The sequence below is a fragment of the Arachis stenosperma genome, chromosome 5 (genome assembly GCF_014773155.1).
Source record: "Arachis stenosperma cultivar V10309 chromosome 5, arast.V10309.gnm1.PFL2, whole genome shotgun sequence".
Lineage (NCBI taxonomy): Eukaryota > Viridiplantae > Streptophyta > Magnoliopsida > Fabales > Fabaceae > Arachis > Arachis stenosperma.
In genome coordinates, this window is record NC_080381.1 from 116,449,827 (window position 1) to 116,470,240 (window position 20,414).

Consider the following 20,414-nt stretch of genomic DNA (forward strand, 5'->3'; position numbering starts at 1 on the left):
AAAAATAGAATTGAAATTAATAGATTCAAAGATGTTAAGAATTTTGAATTTATAGAAAAAAGGAGAAAAAAATTAGTAAAGGGACTAGTTTGGTGCACGGCATTTAATTTCAGAAACTAAAATGAGTCACTTAATGTAAAGTGGGGGACTAATTTGATGCATCTACTATGATGACATAATGGATGACACATGGACGAATACTGTTGTGACACGTGGCACAAAAAAGACACATGGCCAAATAACATTGTAACACGTGGCACAACTATCCACATCAGCATGCCACGTGTCACTGGGCAACACCTCATCATACCATTACACGTGGCCAAACCATGTAGTGACACGTGTCACTAACAATCCACATCATCAAGCCATGTCATCATGTCGTTAATAGAAAATTGATCAGGGACTAACGTGGTACATTTTTGTCAATCTCAAGGACGTAATTAGTGTAATTAGAATCTTAGGGACGATTTTAGTGCACAACGCTAATCTCAGGGACCATTTTAAGGTTTAACACTGAATTTTTTATGAATGATGATGACATTGAGACAGTTTTTTGATCCTCTGTCGCAAGATGTGATCGGGTACTTTAACTCTCCGGATTTTCCCATGGGCATATATATATATATATATATATATATATATATATATATATATATATATATATATATATATATATATATGACTCCATGGAATATTATATTATTGAGTCTAGAGTTTAACTTCATGGAATATTGTATTATTGAGCTTGGAGTTTGACTCCATGGATATTACTTTTGAGCTTGAAAATACGCGCACAGAAGGACTGTCCAATGGTTAACTATCAGGATATGTCAGGTTGGCTATATAACAAACAGATGAAACTCATTAGCCATAGGACAGGCATACATCATGTATATTTGAATGTTTTGCTTGAGTGTGTATTGTTTTGGTTTGCTTAATTGCTTAACTTTGCTTTTCTGCTACTTGTTCTACTTGCTATAATTGCACCTTTATCTGCGTTTTCCTTGTTTGAATCATATGTATAGGCTTCTGAAAGACCCTCTCTTGGCAGAGGAGTGAAGGAGAGTTGTTCCACCGGTGATTTGGGAGTTTAGAGTTGACAGAAGATGTAGAGTTAGAATAGGGTTAGGATCCTTTAGTTAGATTACCGATATTATTGGTTTAGAATAAATTTTAAGATTAATTTGAGTGCCGAAATTCTGGGAATGCATCTGACTTTTTCGAGACCTTTTATATTAACTATGCGGGCACCTTTACCATGTTGAGAACCCACTGTTCTCATTCCATACATATTTCTGTTGTTTTTCAGATGCAGGTCAAGAGGCACCTCGTTGAGCATCTGGAGACCCTCCTTACAAGCAAAGAACTGTCTTTTGACTATTATAATTTGTTTTAGGCTATGTATATATGTATATAGAATCTCCGCATGTATGTTTTGTATTTTTTTCCCTGCTAGAAGTTGACTTGGAGAAACAAGTGTTTATTCTGTAGTTTGAGTTTCATTTTGGGTTGTATTTATAAATATAATTACATACTCTGGCTGGCCTTAGCTTCGCAGGTCGAGTTTGGAACTTGATATCTGCATTTGGAACTTCGATCAGTATATTATATTTTTAGCCTTCTTTTGATTTTATCTATCCGTTTTACAATTATCCATGCGAGTGTGACACGATTTTCTGTTTTTACTTTTGTTTAGCTTATTCTCCAAGACTTCTAGATATGAATTCTTTCAATCATATTTATGTACATATTTTATTTTTAGAGGTCGTAATACCTCACCACCTTTGCTTTATGACTTAAACGTAAGGTTTTGTGTGGTAGAGTATTATATCATCCAACGGTGGATATCATCCATGGAAGCCCTTAAATCCAGCCCCACCCGATGGACTCATCCCCAACTTCTTGCTATTTTCCTTTGGTTCATGTGGAAGAAACGAAAATCTTGGATTTTTTAGCACAAAGAGCGCTGCAGAAATTCTCTCTTTAGTCCACAAATTTTGCGATGAAATACAACAACTTTTGATCTCTCTTTATTTTTAAATTGGATAATACCATTCTCTCTTTCGTTTAAGAAAACACTTGTTCTTATCTTTATTTACTGAAGTTTTTGTTTGGGTTAATATCCTTTTTTTTTTGGTAAATTCTGTGGTGCCTGTAATTTTGGTGCCGAATTTGTCGAACTTGTTTTTTATGGTAAGTTTTAAATATTAAAAAATTATTTATTTTTATATTTTTAATTTAAATATTAATTTTTATCATTTTTTAGTAAATTAGGCAAGTATATATAAACACCATAATATGTATTTTTTTTCTTTAGTCTCAGTAGTAATGGACAATTGTACTTTTTTTTCTATTAATAAAAATTTATATCTTAAAAAAAAATCTACTCTACCACATGTAAGTCATTTATTTTAGCTAGCCTATTATGAATTTAATGCATTTCTTAATTATTACTTTAACCATTGAAAAGAAAAAAAAAACTTTTAAGTTGTATCTTAATTTTAAAAGTCTGACTTTACCATTCTCATGTATATAATTTTTTTTCCTTTAAAAATATATTTTCTACTCAGTTTTGCTATGACCAAATTATTTTAGGGAAGTCAACTAAAATCTCAAGTGTTTCAAACACATTAAATTCGTTGTTTACCCATCTTCCACGTGTTAATTAGTGTTTTTAATTTTGGTAGTAATAAAGTTATATAATTGTGTAAGATTGATTACCCTAGTTGTTTTAAATTTGAAGTTTCCAACGCCTATTATACCGTTGTTTGGATGATGTTTAAAGATACCTTCAATCACCCAAGTTTTTTTTTTTTTTGGTCATTTCTTTTTAAAATTTAACAGAAAGCAAGATCCATTTGACCTTGGTTTATCTTTTGATTAAATTATAGATAAAAATAGGTTGCCATATATAGCTTTATTCATTCTAATCATTATGACTCCGAAATGAATCATTAAAGAATGGAGAAATTTAAAAAGGTGAGGAAAAAGGTGAAGAAGAGAGTCCACAGGAAGCAAAGGGGTTATGGTGCTCTTTTCAATTTTGATTTACTTGGAGGGAACATAGTCTGTTAAAGGCAACAACAGCCGAACTAAAAATGCACACAATAAGAGATTTTCTCTTTTTCTTTAAAAAAATTATTCTATTCTTAAACTTTTAAGAAATTATAGACATTCAAATTGAAGTTATTGTTCAATTATAAATACCAATAGTGTGTTAATGGGAAATTATTATCCTATTGTGTTTTTTAAAAATATTATGTAATATAAAAAGGTCATTAAATAAATTATTATAATTTTATGTATAAATATATGTATAATTTTATATATTTTAATATATATTTTATAGGGTAAAAAACCATATTAAGCCAAATGAGTGAAAAAATAACGTAAATACGCCAAAGCAAAAATCGTTTCAGCAATAAGCCAGACCGCATTTTTATATAATTCGAACCAGCTTGGTTTGAACTCAAAATGGGAGTAATTTGAACCAGGGTGGTTCGAATTAGGTTATTTTATTTGTTAATAAATCGAACCAACCTGGTTCGAATTATGAATGAATGTAATTCGAACCAAGGTGGTTCGAATTATAGAGAGAAAGGGTTTTCCGTGTAAATCGAACCGGGCTGGTTCGAATTACACAAATCATAGGTCGAACCAGACCGGTTTGAATTAGGGTGAGACTGACTGAGCTGTTTATCTATGGACGAGGCAGATCCGAATCCGCCAAAGAGGTGCGGCGTATGGCGCCAACCCGGCCTATGTCACTATTCATAGTTCGAACCAGACCGGTTTGATTGTTTATGAATAATGCAACACTTTCCGTGGATGCACAAATTAATAAGAAAAAAATAATGACTAAACTGTTTCAAGATTCGTTGATCGTACGAAGTGAATGTCCCACAAGAGAAATAAAAAAAAAAAACATAGGTGAACAGACTACAACATAATAAAGTAAATGAACAAAATTGGTGGAGTGAAAAAATGGGTGACAAGACATAACACTGTCACCGAGTTTCAAATATGATGACGGAAAAGACTCTAACATGCCTCTTTGTTTGAAATGCTCTTCTTTGGGGTTAACTTAGCGGAGAAGTATTATTTAAAGACAATAATTAAAATAAAATATTATTCAGTAATAAAAATTAAATATTGGAAACTGTCCAAACTATGGAAAAAAAAGTACAAACCACTATCATACATGACTGAACTTTAAAGAAAAAAATACATGAAACATGAATCATCTAAACAGATGCGACCCAGTGCCACAGCGACGGGGTACCCGTGCCCTCTGACCTCGGCGGATCAACGGCTCCACATCCTCGTCATCCGGTGGGGCAGGCTGTGCTGGTGGCGCAACATGCAGGGGTGTCGCCGAAATCCCTGCGACAGACTGTGATGCAGCGGTGAAGGCGGATGGAGGAGTACCTCCGAGACAGAACTGGTGACCAGCGGATGAGGATGGAGGCTCATTCAGATCAACATCTAACGGGGCCTGTGTGCTTGAGGTCTGACCACCACTGCGCGGAGTGGCCTCTCCCTGCATGATGGCGCTGATCTCGTCAAGGAAGCGTGGACTCCCAAAGTCCCCAACAAGCGTGTCTGACCTAATGAAGTCTGACCACTGTGATCCGGAGATGCGCCAAGGTGTCCCCCCCTGCTCAGGCTGGTCATCGGCTGGCACACCAACGAAGTAATCTCCAAGAGGGCCTGATCCAAGTACAGCATCACCTGTGTCAGCCCCGGCACCCATCCCTGTACCATACAACTCACCTGCATGACCATGATCGTGTGTGGTAGTACCAGCAGATGCAGCAGCCCCTGAACCACCCCCACCAACGGGCCGATGCTGATCGTCGGTGTCGTCCCGATGGTCAGGACGACCCCTCGCCCTACCTCGCCGGCCTCGTCCTCCGCCTCTAGCGGGACCGGCGTCGTAATCATCGTGCACACCAAGGTCAGGCCACCTCCACTCACGCTGGCTCCTCCGTGTCCCCACACCCATCCTCCTCTCAACCCTACGCCTGTCCGGCACGTCCTCATGACGATCCATGTCAGGAACTCGCCCCGGACCCCGCTGTGAGGCCTCTAATGGAATAGGAACTGCTCTAGGATCCCCCAACTGCGACTCCGGAGACAAGAACCTCTTACCATACTGACGCCACCAGTCAAGGAACGCATGCGAAGGACCGGGGTCGCCAACAACGTCGAACCTCAGCACACAGTCCTGACGAGAGTCCCAAAGGAGATGCCACCTCTGCAAAGTAGACGGGAACCATCGATCGCCGCCTCTACCGTCCTTGGACATCAAAAAGTCAATGTTCAGGGCGGGATGCGGAATGGGCTGAACCCCACCAAACTGCGGAAGAACACGATCTATCTGATGCCACTCTATCACAGCAAAGTAGATCAGCGCCGTCACAGAGCGCCACAATGCCATATGCCGAGGCTCCAAAACCTCTGGATGCACAACCTGAAGTACGTCCGGAGTAGTATACGGCATCCATAGAAACTGCAAAAGGAACTCACCCTTGTCAGGGCAACTTTATCACACAACTAGAAATGCTAGATTCTAAAAGGAGACTTGTTAAGTAGCATACTCACCTCCCCATCCTGTAACCGGTCTATCCTGAGCCTCCACATCTCCACTCTAGGACCCTTCTCGCTCCCGGAAGGGTTGTAACCTGACCATCTGCACCATACACATTTGTTACATGAACAGAAATATTAATGACTACGCAGTTATGTATGTCAAATTGAAATAGAGAAGGCATAGTATAGTACCTGGATGCCAATGGCCAGCTCGACTCCTCATATCCTGCTGGCCTAAATCGAGGAAAGCGCCAAAAGATCCAAGACTGGAGCAGCTGAAGCGGGCCCGCTAACTTGATCACATGTCTGTTTGCTACTCGGCACATGCACCGGTACAACCAAGCCAGTGCGGCAGAACCCCAGCTGTAGGTACCCATCTCCTCCAGCCTAGCTACGTACGGGAGCCATCTGATGTGAATCCGGTTCCCGGACTTGTCCGCAAACAGCTGCGTGCCCAACAACATCATGATGTACGCACGGGCATAACGGCGCACAGTCTCATCATCAGCATCCTCAGGGCACTCCCCGAAGGTCTCCTGAAACCAGCTGCAGTTCACTGCGTACTTCTGAACCTGGCTGGGAGGAGGTATAACTCCGAGCAACTCCTGGAACCAGACCCAGGCTGGACGGCCACCCTCGATGTATATGGAACTCGGACAAGCACTCGCTCACGTAACGGCCGTCCACTGGCAAACCCAGCTGGTATGCCACGTCCTGGAGTGTGATGGTGCACTCTCCGAACGGCATGTGGAACGTGTGCGTCTCTGGACGCCATCGCTCTACGAAAGCACTGACAAGGGCCTCGTCTAGCCGGAACCATCGGTCGTTCAGCCTTGCAAGATGGTATAGACCTGCCATCTGCAAGTACGGAACGTATCTGTCATCAAGTCGCATGCCCTGCTGCCGCCGCATGCTCCTAATGCATCGCTGTGGCTGCTCACAAAATGAAACGCTCAGTTAGAACCGGCTTGAAATCCAACCACAACCATAAGCAGCATGATAAATCATCAACATACCATTCTGCTAAATAAGACCGCATAACATTACATGAAAGATAACCAACTAGAAAACAAATCCATAGACCGCACAACTAAACCGCATAAATAAACCAGCCTAACGAGAAACAGCTTAACTAAACCGGTTTACGTAAAAGAGCTAGGGTAAAAACAACTAGCATAAAAAAAGTCAAACAAATCACCAACATAAAACCACTAACGAAAATCACGTACCCTAAACCACTAACATAAACCGTTTGCATAAACCACTCGCAAAAACCGCTAACACAAACCACCAACATAAACCACCAACAGAAACCACTAACTTAAACCACTAGCATAAACCACTAACAAAAACTACTAACATAACCCACTAACATAAACCACTAACATAAACCACTACAATAAACCACTAACATAAACCACCAATAGAAACCACTAACTTAAACCACTAGCATAAACCACTAACTTAAACTACTAACATGAACCACCTACATAAACCACTAACATAAACCACTAACATAAACCACCATCTAACCCACATGCAAAACCACTAAGGCACAAATACCGCTAGAATAAAAAATATTTCCGTACTAACCTCCTCGTCGATGACCCCGGCTATATGAGCGACTCCGTCCAACCGATATAACCGTGCCGGATCGTCCCCCATGAGCAGAGTATTCCGTTCAGCTATTATTCGGAGAGAATCTCGGTCGTTTTCTCTGAGATTTTGTGGGGTAGGGGGGAGGAATAAGAGTTCGAATGAGGGTGATTCGAACTCCTTATATAGCCGAATCAAGAGTAATTCGAACCACCTTGGTTCGATTTATGAAGGAGAGTAATTCGAACCAGCTTGGTTCGAATTACATGCTTTGCAATGGCCGTAGTTCGAACTAGCCTAGTTCGAATTATGTGGGATTGAAGTTCGAACCACCTTGGTTCGAATTACGTTGAAATATCAACCTCTAATTCGAACCACCCTGGTTCGAATTACTCCCATTTTGAGTTCGAACCAAGCTGGTTCGAATTATATAAAAATGCGGCCTGGCTTATTGCTGAAACGATTTTTGCTTTGGCGTATTTACGTTATTTTTCCACTCATTTGGCTTAATATGGTTTTTTACCCTATTTTATATGAATAACTAATTTTGTTATTGATTTTTTTGTATTTGTTTGTGTTTTTTTTTTTATTATTATAGACAATCTTTGATAAAGGTTTTCACATAATAATGAAAAGAGATTTGTCTACAAGATTGTTAGGGTAATTTCACTAATTTGTTTTGTTGTAGTTAATTTGTATGTTTTAGTATGTGAAAGTAACCTTTTCAAGTAGTCCACGATACAATTGTCTTTGATGGCATTAGTAATCACCTACATTGGTTGGTGTTTTGTTGTTTGATCTCAAGGTGTTTTAGTTATTGTTTAATTATTCGGTTCTTATTATTTTTTTTAGATATTCTTAAATTCTACGAATTAAGAATTAAAGAGAATATAAGCGATAATCCAAAATAAAAAAAAATTATTAAGAAAAGTAAAAAAACGACAATAAAATCTATTTATCAACTCCAAAAATAAGATTGAATAATATCTTTGTAGATAGAATTTTTAGTCCCAAATCCTTCCAAAACTCCAAATAGAAAATTATTTTTACTTTTTCATAAGATCTTTTAAAAAAAATAACTCGAAAAAATATATTTTTTTAAAAACTCATCCGAACAAGCTTTCAATCATTTGAAAAAAGCCGAAACAATTCAGTGTTGTAGACCTTATTAGCTGTTTCGTTCCGTTCTTCATTAATTAAAGCCATGATATTATTATCTTTTTTATGATTTTAATTTCCTTCTTTCAAATTTAGGACAAATCATAAATCATATTTGTTTTTATTGTTTTGTTTTAATCTCATTCTGACGTGTTATTATGGATAATATAAAATAAATTTAATATAAAAGTACTTTCAAATATGTTAAACACATAAAACAATAGTACAAATAATAAATAAAATGGTGAATTCTATGGTGTCTTTGTTTTGGTGCCTAAATTGCCTAACTTCTCTTTTAAAGTAAAAAATAAAATATTTAAAATAAAAAGTAAATCATGTAAAATTTATTAAATATTATTTACTTACTTCTTTTAGTAACTTAGGTACAAAGTGATAGACATCATAGCATTCACCAAATAAAATAGCCAATGAATTATAACTTAAATGACATAATCTCCCCATATTCAATTAAGAGGTTGTGGGTTCGAATCTCCTATCTTTAATAAAAAGAATAAATAAATAAATAAATAAATAAATAAAATAAATTTAATATAAAAGTAATTTCAAATATGTTAAACACATAAAACAATAGTATAAATAATAAATAAAATAGCCAATAAGTTATAACTCAAATGGCATAATCTCCCCATTTTCAATTAAGAGGTTGTGGGTTCGAATCTCCTATCTTTAATAAAAAGAATAAATAAATAAATAAATAAATAAAATAAATTTAATATAAAAGTACTTTCAAATATGTTAAACACATAAAACAATAGTATAAATAATAAATAAAATAGCCAATAAGTTATAACTCAAATGGCATAATCTCTCCATACTCAATTAAGAGGTTGCGGGTTCGAGTCTCCTATCTTTGATAAAAAAAAATAAATAAAAAAATAAATAAATAAAATAAATTTAATATTAAAGTACTTTCAAATATGTTAAACACATAAAACAATAGTATAAATAATAAATTTGCTAATTCAATTCAATATCAATATAATAGAGAATGAATATTGTCACTCCAATTTTGATAATGTCATTTATAAAAAATCATAAATAGAATGACATTATAAAGAATTGAAGTGAAATGATCTTTTCTTAACTATGAATGAAATATATATTTACTATTTAAATTGCCATGATCATTCTTCAATTTTTAATGTCTAAATGATTGTGTACTAAAGGGTTGGTTTGTTTTTTACTGCATAACTGCATTTACTCCCTCCAAAAAATTAGGAACCTGAAAAAAACTTGGGTAGTGGCCTAGTGGTTAGAGTCTTTATGAAAGAATATGGTATTTTCTGACCCTATGATAATGATATAGCGACTCAATTTAAATTTGGGATGCTATAGTATATGAACTAAAGTTATGGAGAAAATCAGAAAACCATTGATTTGAACCCCACAAAACAATTAGTTTTCTGATAAAATAATATTTCGAACGGTGCTTTTTATTTTTTGGCATTTAAAAAATTAGTTCTACTCGACAAATTCACTAAAAGCGAAGATTAAATTGTCAATAACCTAATAGTTTAAAAGAAAAATCTAATTCACTCAATATTAATAAGGTGAAATATTACAATCTTTTATTTATTTTCTACTTTTAAAAGAAAAAATTTAATTCACTAAAAGCGAAGATTAAACTGTCAATAACCTAATATTTTAAAAGAGAAATTTAATTCAATCAATATTAATCAGGTGAAATATTACAATCTTTTATATACGCATTTTCTATCAATATATATGCAAATTTTTTATAATGTGAGTATAAATTATATAAATTCATGTATTTAAAAATTAATAAAATATAAAAAATTAATATGTCAACCAACGATTGACTAAAATTTATTCCCTCTAAAATTTTTGTTATTCCTGTTGTTATCATTTGTTGGACAAAGACATTAAATAAAAAAAAAATTGGCACTAGCAATTTTTAGTATATTTTATTATTATTTGATCAGTATAAATACTAAATTATCTTTAATAAATAAGTTTTATTAATTTATTTGTATAACTCAATGAAATATGAATAGAATAAAGTATCGGTTTTGTTCTTAACGATTGGAGTAACTCTCAAAGTTGTTCCTAACGTTTCAATCATCCTATTTAAGTCCTGCAATTTTAAAATTAACTCAATGTTATCCTGCCGTTAGAGATCCGTTAACAGAATTAGTGACGAGACAAAATTGAGACAATTTTAAAACTTTAGAGACTTAAATAAGACGAAAATATTGGGAACAAAAACGATACATAAAAATAAATTTTAATTTTATCCTTCAATAATAACAATTTTTTACTGTATATAGTATTTAATTATTTTTTAATCACATTTAAATAAATTACAGTTAATCACATTACTTTTATTCTAAATAAATTAATTTTTTTATAATTTTATTCTTAAAGTAATGTCATTTTTTTATAAATAAATAAATTTTACACTTTCATTTTAAATAATGTAATTTTACTTTCATTACTTAATCACATTACTTATATTATTTTTATAATTTTATATTTTTATTCTAAATAAATTAATTTTTTTATTATTTTACACTTAAAATAATGTAATTTTTTATAAATAAATAAATTTTATACTTTCATTTTAAATAATATAATTTTACTTTCATTACTTAATCACATTACTTATAATTTTTTTTATAATTTTACACTTTTATTCTAATCACATTACATTATTTATTTAGAATGAAAGCTTAAAATTTATTTATTTATAAAAGAATTACATTACTTTAAGTGTAAAATTATAAAAAAATAAAATTATTTAAAATAAAAGTAACGTGATTAATTGTAATTTACTTAAATATGATTAAAAATGATTAATAATATGTACAGTAAAAAATTGATATTTTTGAAAGATAAAATTAAAATTTATTTCTATGTATTATTTTTGTCCCCAACGTTTTCGTCATATTTAAGTCTCTAATGTTTCAAAATCGTCTCAATTTTGTCCCGCCGCTAATTCTGTTAACGGATCCCTAACGGCAGGACAACATTGAGTCAATTTTGAAACGTTAAGGACTTAAATAGGACAATTGAAATGTTAGGGACAACTTTGGACTTACTCCAAACGTTGGAAACAAAAACGATACTTTACTTAATATGAATACAAACAGCATTAATTCATATGTACAAACTCTAGTATATATAAGTACAAATTATATATTTTTTTGTATGCCAAATCTCAGTAAATATAAGTATTATCGATTAAGTATTGACTAAAAATAATAATATTTGTTGGCTATGTAATATTATTCTTAAATTAAATGCTAAAAGATAAGAGATTTATTTGTTAAAGATGAATTAACGCAAAAATTCCAATGATTAGTTTGATAATAATATACTAAATATTTTTTATATTCATATAAAATTACGATTATTATTGTTAATTAATTATATATTTAAATTATTTTTTAATTAATAAAAAATACACATCATTTATAAAGAAAATATAGAGTGAAGGCATACCAAGATGTATAGTTTACTCTAAAATTGCTTCAAAAAACATTTGTACAAGAAAATGTGAAAAGAAAAAAATGAAATAAGAAAAACGTGGAAGGTAGCTTTCATGTATTTACTGAATACATCCTGAAAATTCAGAAAATTACAGAAATTGACCCTTCATGAGTCCCCTCTCCTTTCCGTTCTTCCCACTCTCAGGTTAATTTGAAACACAAAGCATTAACTCCATTTCCATCATCATTCATTCATTCATTACACTCTCACGCACACTTCGTGAAACACAAACGCGCTTCTTCTTCTCTCTCTCTCTAACAGATCCCTCTGCCTCACCACTCAAATGCACCTCCATTGTTAACCACCCCTCACCGCCGCTAAACGACGCCGTTTCACTTAACCTTACATGCTTTGCTTCTTCCGCCACCTAAGAACTTAACCTTCTTTTTCATGCTTATGCGCCACTCTCTGCTTCTCCAAGTTAAATGTAACTTATTCTTTCTGCTTTCAATTCTCAAGCAACAACTTCCGTCAGCTTCTTCTTTCTTTAGTTTCACTGTTCCTTCTGATCTATTTTCAATATTTTATTATTTATTTTTTGAATATTAATTATTAAGTCGTGCATTTTTTCATTTTTGTGTGTTTTTTTGTCGGCAGCTGATTGTAAACGAAGATCTAGAATCTTCTAGAAGCAGACTGCTGAGTTTGGATCTGTGTTTTTTCTCTCTCTCGAATGGTTCGAGTAGAGAGAATTTGTTAGGGTTTTCGATTTTTCCGTTAATATCTATTTGCTGCTTTGCGTGCCACTGATGACTACTAAACGCGCCTACAAGCTGCGTATCCTTCAATGTGTTTATTTGATCTGTGAAATTTCAATTTCAGCTACTTACGTTTTACTAGAATATTGAATAGATCTCTGTGTGCTTGTGTCTCAAGCTGCATTGTTATGTTTATGGTTTTGTTTTTGTGAGTTGTGAGGTCCTTGATTAGTTATGTGCAGAGGAATTTGTGGCGCATGCTTCCACTGTGAACTGTCTTAAAATTGGGAGGAAATCGTCTAGGGTTCTTGTCACTGGTGGTGAAGATCACAAGGTCAATCTTTGGGCTATTGGCAAACCTAATGCTATACTGGTTTGTGCTACTCTTCCCTAGTCTTTTTCAACCTTTTTTTTTTTTATGTATTCTTATGTTTTTAATAGAAAATGTGGGATGCTTGTTTTTATCTACTTTTCTTTGAGAGCTGTACTTTTTTGGCATCTTTGCAGAGTTTGTCAGGGCATACTAGTGGGATAGATTCTGTAAGCTTTGATTCCTCTGAAGTGTTGGTAGCCGCCGGAGCTGCTAGTGGCACTATAAAACTTTGGGACTTGGAGGAGGCAAAGAGTACGTTGTTGCTTGCTCATATCCTTTGGCAGTATGAAAACACAGATGAAAAGAGATATAAGTAGTCTCATAAAACATTATATTTACTTTTAAAATTTGTACTCATACTGATATATTGTCGTTTGGATTGTGATGTTTCTTTGGTAGTTGTTCGTACTCTTACTGGTCATAGGTCCAATTGTACATCAGTGGACTTCCATCCTTTTGGAGAGTTCTTTGCATCTGGCTCTCTAGACACTAATCTTAAGATATGGGACATCAGAAAGAAGGGTTGCATCCATACTTACAAGGGCCATACGCGTGGGGTAAATGCAATTAGGTTTACTCCAGATGGACGATGGGTTGTTTCAGGTGGAGAGGACCACACTGTGAAGGTTAGAGTTGCTTTCCCTTTTCTGCTATCATCAAATTCATACCAAGATTGTTATGATCAATTAATTAAAGACTAAACTATCTATTTAATCGCTTAAAAATATATATGTAATATTAGTTTAGTCTTGAAAATATATTCTTTTATCAATTTATTTCTAGGGCCAATTTTGTGTTTATTTTTGGGATTAAACTGATATATAAAATGTTTTTTAGAGACTAAACAATACTTCTTGTATGTTATAGGGACTAAACGTAAAAAATTCTTTTAAGTACCCTATTGATGTCACATGTATTTTTGAGGGACAAAATAGTTAGTTTACTCTAAATTAAATAATTAAGTATGGAGGTATGAAGTTCTAAATTATGTTGGACCGAATATATAATAAAATGCATTTTGGTCACATATCACAATGATTTGATGAATCACAAATGTTTGGTGCTCAATAAATCTTTTTATAGATCACTATTGCATTGGATGAGTGGAAACATTATATATGAACTAGGATTAGGAATGAAAGCATAGAGAGAAAGTTGGGTTTGCACTTGTTGTGGAAAATATGGTACAAATACACCTTTGGTGGTTTGTTCATGTTAGAGAATACATATAATATAATGCCTGTACATGAAGAAGAGATTAGACAGATAGGAGCCCAAAATAGAAGGGGAGGCTAAGATAAAACCATTAAGAAGGACCTACATACAAATGATTTGTTTATAGATATAGTTCACAGTTAGATATAATAGTTTTTGTTTGATCCATATATCCATTTACAAGTTAGAAGAAGGCTTGTTATTTTGTCTGTTGTGCATTTATGCACGAGTTAAAAATTTCAGCGATGGGATGATGTGTTGAACACTGGGTAATGAGTAATGACGCTATGGCCTTTCACATCTTGGGGAATAGGCCTATATTTCTCTACTGCACTTTGTTGTTTAGAAGACTGTTGATTTTTTTCCCCAATATACTTCTGCAGTTATGGGATCTGACTGCTGGAAAACTCTTGCACGATTTTAAGTGCCATGAGGGCCAGGTCCAGTGTATAGATTTTCATCCCAGTGAGTTTCTACTGGCAACAGGTTAGTCTTACCTTTATGACATTATGTTTCACTAGCTGGTGGTGGGAAGCATCATGATCCTACTTAGATAGGAAACAGCATGGATAGGTTCTTATTTGAGCATGACTTGTTAAATTAGGTGTACTGTCATAAATGCAGTTTAGCATAAGCTAATAGCATTTGGGTAGGCAATTCAAGTGTAATTATTATTTTGTTCCTTTCTTTCTGTGCCCAGGTTCTGCAGATAGGACAGTTAAATTTTGGGACCTTGAAACCTTTGAGCTTATCGGTTCAGCTGGTCCTGAGGTATTCTCTGTTTTTTAGGGCAATTTTTCTATTTACTCTGGTAATGGGGGGTTTATCATGCAAGTTGTATTTGAGAATTTTTGGGTAAGCTGAAGTATTTATATTATCTGTACTGTAGACAACTGGAGTTCGTTCACTTACTTTCAGTCCTGATGGGAGGACCCTACTTTGTGGTTTACATGAGAGTTTGAAGGTACGCTCCATTGTTAGTTCATTCATTCATTCATTTGATGTAATCATTTATCAATTTAACAATGTACCACCTTCTTCTGTGTAGGTTTTCTCTTGGGAGCCTATAAGATGTCATGATATGGTGGAAGTGGGTTGGTCTAAATTGTCAGATCTTAATGTTCATGAAGGGAAACTTCTTGGTTGCTCATACAATCAAAGTTGTGTGGGAGTCTGGGTTGTGGACATTTCGGTAAATACATTTACTTTAACACAAAAGTTGCTGCATCTAATAACGGTTGTATTTGATAAAATTTCATGCTAATGGACCATTTTACATTTGACTTATTGTCCAGCGCATTGAACCATATGCACTTAGTAAAGGAAACAAACTAAATGGGCATTCAGAAACTAAATCTTCAAGTGGAAATATGGCTGTACTGAATGAGATCACAGCTAAGCCTAGGCTATCTGTTTCTCAAAATCCAGATCCAATACTAAAGGAAACAAAATCTCTTGGAAGGTTGTCAGTTACTCAAGATCCAGATCCCTTGAAGGAGGGAAAATCTTTGACATGTATGTATCCTTTCTCTTCTTTTTCTTCACTGATGTTTTCTTTTGGTGACTTTCCGGCATTTGCTTGATTGATTGTTTGCTTAATACCTCCATGATTCCAATCCATTTGGATACTATGGCCCATTATATCTAAACTTCCTCATTACTTTCATTTATGGTTTGCATGAAGCCACAGGAAGTGCACCAAGTACTCCTCAAAGGATCAATTTGAACTCTGGTCCCAAGACAGCAGCATCTGGTGGTTCAACAGCAGTGCTTAATGCAGCTCAGAAGAGGAGCTCTTTGAAGTCTCATATAACATCCAATGTACCACTTATCAATAAACCAGATATTATACCGGTAATTGTCCCCAGAACTAGTGTGAGGCCAGAGCTTATAGTAGATTCCAGAAAAGAAGCCGGTATTGTTGAAAGAACAATGCCATTCTCTTTGCAGTCAAAGGCAGCAGATATACGCAAGTCTCCAAACAACAGAGATGATGTAGATAAGTCACGCCTCAGTCCTGTAACTGAATCTGCAGCTTCTAAGGGTAGTGAATTAAGTGGTTTTGAAGATAAAAATAATTTCCCAGTTGTAGTAAACTCAACGCAAGGTATTCTTATTTCTCAGAATACGGCTTTAACTATGATACCATGTTGCAATTGACACATTTAATACTTGATAAAGCTGAGTGTTGTTGATCAGCTTTGTATCTTGTACAAAATCCTCCATGTACAAGGTTGCTTGTTATTCAAGGATCAATATTTATGGAGTATACTTGATAAACATAGTTGGAAAATGAATTTGTGCTCAACATGTCTGTCCCAACAAAACGACCTTGTCTTTACGTGAGTTCTTTGCTACAAAGAGGCTACAAAGAGGAGCTCCAAATTCCAAAGATAGATATTAACTTTTACTAATCTATAATCCTTTCTTAATATACTTCGAACCACCATTAGCCCAAGACTAAAGATAACATGCAGTTATTAATTTTGCCATAGAGCATGGATGATTGCCACTGTACCATGTTGTGCTTAGTATAATGATTGATGATCATTTGTTAGTTAAACTTTTATTGATGTGAGTTCTATCTTGCTCTAGATGAATCTCGGGGGCAGAAATTGAGTAGAGACATATCTTCTGTCGAAGTACAAAGAGGAGGTATGCTTGTAGAAGGTGTTCATATCATATATATGTATGGATTCTCAATTGACACTCTTTAAAATATGTAGGGAGAATGCGCTCACTTCTCAATTTGGAAAAGAGAGAACGATCTCTTAATTATGAAGGACCTAGGCCAGGAATTTCACACAGGAGAATATCATCTGTACAGCTTCCTTTCAGTGGGGTATCATACTGTTTCCTATCAACTCTTCCTTACTTTAGAGATGATTATCAATGGATGATAGCATTGTTAACAAATACATAACTTAAAAAGAACACAAAAGATATATAGTTTTTGAAGGAGTACGAATATACTCAAACTTACATGTCAGCATTTGCAAAAGTTTTCATTATTTTGGGGGGGAGCATGCAAAATGTATGCAATATCTGATGTCATTGTGTTGGGAATAGATTTCTTAGCGCTGGCATTTGTTATAGTGTGTGTGGGCCCCATTTTTCTTTTTTTGCTTTTCTTTTCTCTCATTTTGATTTCCTTGAGGATATAATTCCCTAATTTCTCAAAGCTAAACAGAGAGAACCTTCTATATCCACCGAGAAGGCCACAGTTTCTGCTAGTGATGAAGATTCTATTGCTGATGTGATGGAACAGCACGATCAATTTCTCAGTTCAATGCAGGCTCGCTCAGCCAAGTTACAGGTAGGTATCTGAACTTGTAATCATGATGAGTTTTTATTAAGTCACTTGAATCTGCTTTGACTTATATATTAACTATCTTGTGCCCCTTGTGATCAAGAATCTTTGCATGTCATTAAATAAATTGTCAATCAATCTGGGTTGGATGAAGCTAAACAACAAAGAGCAAAAAGTGACTCACCTTTTTATTTCTTCATCTCTTTGGATAAGAGAAGTAAATTAATTCAAGTAACAGAAACTACAAACATAAACTTGCATGTGCATAAAAAGGTGTCTCAAAAGAAAAAACCATTCTTAATTAGCTGTTACCTAAGCAGTGTTTAAGATTATAGGAACCTAAGACAATTTTATCCAGGATGTAGTCTGTAGTGGTTAACATTTTTCTGTGAAATTCTACTATACTTTATAAATAAGTGATTTCTTACCCTTCTCTTTATATGGGTATTGGTACACTTAATCTAATCAATGGTTTAAGATTTGTTTGCAAATTTTTAAAAACAAATAATTTTAGTTGATGGGACACACGGCAATTTTTCAACCATGCCAACACACGGCAATTTTTCAACCATGCCAACATAACAGTATTGGCACCCTGCAATTTTTTAAAGTACTATAATAATCCCTTTTTAATAATAGATGGTTAGACAACAAATCACTGCAACCAACTGAACAATTTAATTTTTTATCTCTTTCTTTTTGTGGTGGTTTTTTTTTTTGGGGGGGAAAAGGGGGGGGGGGGGGTTGAGTTAAATGGTTTTTAGGTTCTATACTTCCCTATAGAGTTCCTGAATAAGAACAATCAGTTGTTTTCCTACAAAACCTATTCCCTTAACAAAAAAATGTTTTCTGTAACAGACATAACGTTTTCTTTTTTGGTTTTGCTGTTTGGGGAGAAGAAAAAGGAGGGGGGGGGGGGGGAGAAGGGTTGGGACTGAACCAAACCTATTACTGGTTATAAATTACTTACTTTATAAGGAACATGTTCCAGGTGGTCTACAGATGGTGGCAAAGAAATGATGTTAAGGAGGCCATTGATGCAGTGTCGAAGATGAATGATCATGCTGTGAGCATTTTCAGTCGCTTTCCAATGTTACTATATGTGTTCTCACTTGTGGTATTGATGATCATATTATATTTTACCAAACTCCTGATACTCAAGATATTAATGTATTATGGTATTTATTCCAGGTGATTGCTGATGTTGTTAGTGTTATAACGGAAAAAATGGATATCGTTACTCTTGATGTGTGCACTGGTCTGCTGCCACCACTGACTGACCTTCTACAAAGTCAAATGGACAGGTAAGCATTTCCTCTTCTGTCATCTGATTCAAGGCAGCACTTTTTATGCCGTGTTGGACACGTGTGGTGCTGTGGGATTAGATCCTTTTACTTCTTTGAATCACTTTAATGAGAAAAGGGAAAATATAAAGATACAGATATATGGTTTATGAAATCAATGCTTTTTGTGTTATGTCAATTTTATCTTCCTTGTTTCCATCATAGCTAAAAGATGTCTAACTTGTATCTTCAGTGTTTGATCATTATTTTTATAAAATTCTGCAACCAACCCTGGCAAAATAATTTGGAGTTATACGTTAGATCAGCTGTGAACGCATCACGGGAATCATTTTACCCTTTTAGTTTTTATTGTGGTTACAATATTGTTATCAGTTTTGTGGTTTTAAACTAAAATAACACCAGGGATTTCCACATTTGCTCTATTTGCATGCATTTGTAACGTAAAACTATAAGATTTTGTTACATGTTATTGACAATCTGATATTTGTATGTCTGTAGACATCTAGAAATATCGTTAGAAATGCTATTAAAGCTGGTCAGAACTTTCGGTTCTATGATTTATTCAGCCGTATCAGCTGCACCATCCGTTGGTGTTGATATTGAAGCAGAGAAAAGGTGTTAATTTTACCATCTTGGTTTTCTTATTTCATGTCTTGTATTGTATATATTGTATATCGACTCAATGTTTTTTTTTATTTTTTGCTTCTTATGAGGACCAGGCTAGAACGTTGCAACGTGTGCTTTGTAGAGCTTGAAAAGGTCAAACATTTTTTACCTTCTCTTACAAGGTATCCATTTTACTTTATTCATTTGCTTTTCTTCATTTCCTTTCATTAATACTAATTGCTAACACATAAAAACAGTTAGCATGAAAATCCTATATCAAGCATTTGGGTAATCTTCTCGTTTTTTATTATCTGTAGAAGAGGAGGATCAATTGCAAAGTCAGCGCACGAATTAAATCTGGCTCTTCAGGATGTTTCATGATTCCGTGTATTCACTTATTTCCTCATGTGCTGCTCAAAAGTTTCAGGGGTGCTAATAGGGGTTTGTGCATTTTAAAGATTTCAACCTCTACATAAGTCACCGGATAGGTTTTGACTGCACTTGGATGAAGAAGCCCTGTATTGGTTAGGCCTTCACATTCATGGCAAGTGAAAACACCGATAATTGGTGCTCACATTCATGATAAGAGTGGAGGCACAGTTAACTACTGATTCTACGACACAAGCCAAGGCTTTGAGACATGTCTTGTCACTCACCCTCTGCTGATGGCTGCATAGTTCTGACAACTATAACCTTATTTGTCATCTGCTTGATGTAAAGATCTCACCCGAGTTTGACGACTGACCTCTATTGTGTAGTGCAAAAGATACTCCTATGAATGATCTAATGTTATTTGAGAATTTTTCATGATTTTTGTAGCGGTTCTTGTTAAGTGCTGTTCATACATAATTTGAGTGGTGGCGTTGTTCATATGTCTTATTTGTTATGCAGATATTCTTGTATGATTTCAATGCACGAAATCACAGCTTTTGGTTCCATCTTTTTCAGGCGAACTCGAATTTAATTTCTAATGTATGAAATGAATTTTTATATATGTACTTTGTTTATCGTTGCCCCCGACGAGTTGC

The 20,414-nt window shown here is 34.6% G+C and overlaps 1 protein-coding gene across 1 annotated transcript; it reads left to right on the top strand.

The window, feature by feature from the left end:
* Positions 1–12,059: 12,059 nt before the first annotated feature.
* LOC130980236 (katanin p80 WD40 repeat-containing subunit B1 homolog KTN80.4) lies at positions 12,060–20,381 on the top strand. Its single transcript, XM_057903904.1, has 19 exons — positions 12,060–12,307; positions 12,478–12,657; positions 12,821–12,951; positions 13,086–13,203; positions 13,351–13,577; positions 14,550–14,652; positions 14,867–14,937; positions 15,056–15,130; positions 15,215–15,358; positions 15,462–15,681; positions 15,851–16,273; positions 16,762–16,821; positions 16,893–17,008; positions 17,357–17,482; positions 18,468–18,542; positions 18,668–18,780; positions 19,279–19,395; positions 19,500–19,568; positions 19,704–20,381. Exons 2-19 carry the CDS (start codon positions 12,630–12,632, stop codon positions 19,765–19,767), a joined length of 2,280 nt encoding a protein of 759 aa, XP_057759887.1. The 5' UTR covers positions 12,060–12,307; positions 12,478–12,629; the 3' UTR covers positions 19,768–20,381.
* The last annotated feature ends 33 nt before the right edge of the window (positions 20,382–20,414 follow it).

Coding starts and splice junctions, on each gene's coding strand:
- LOC130980236 (XM_057903904.1), top strand. CDS start 12,630: ATGACTACTAAACGCGCCTACAAGCTGC. Junction 15,131..15,214: donor GTTTACATGAGAGTTTGAAG/GTACGCTCCATT, acceptor TCTTCTGTGTAG/GTTTTCTCTTGGGAGCCTAT. Junction 15,682..15,850: donor GGAGGGAAAATCTTTGACAT/GTATGTATCCTT, acceptor GTTTGCATGAAG/CCACAGGAAGTGCACCAAGT.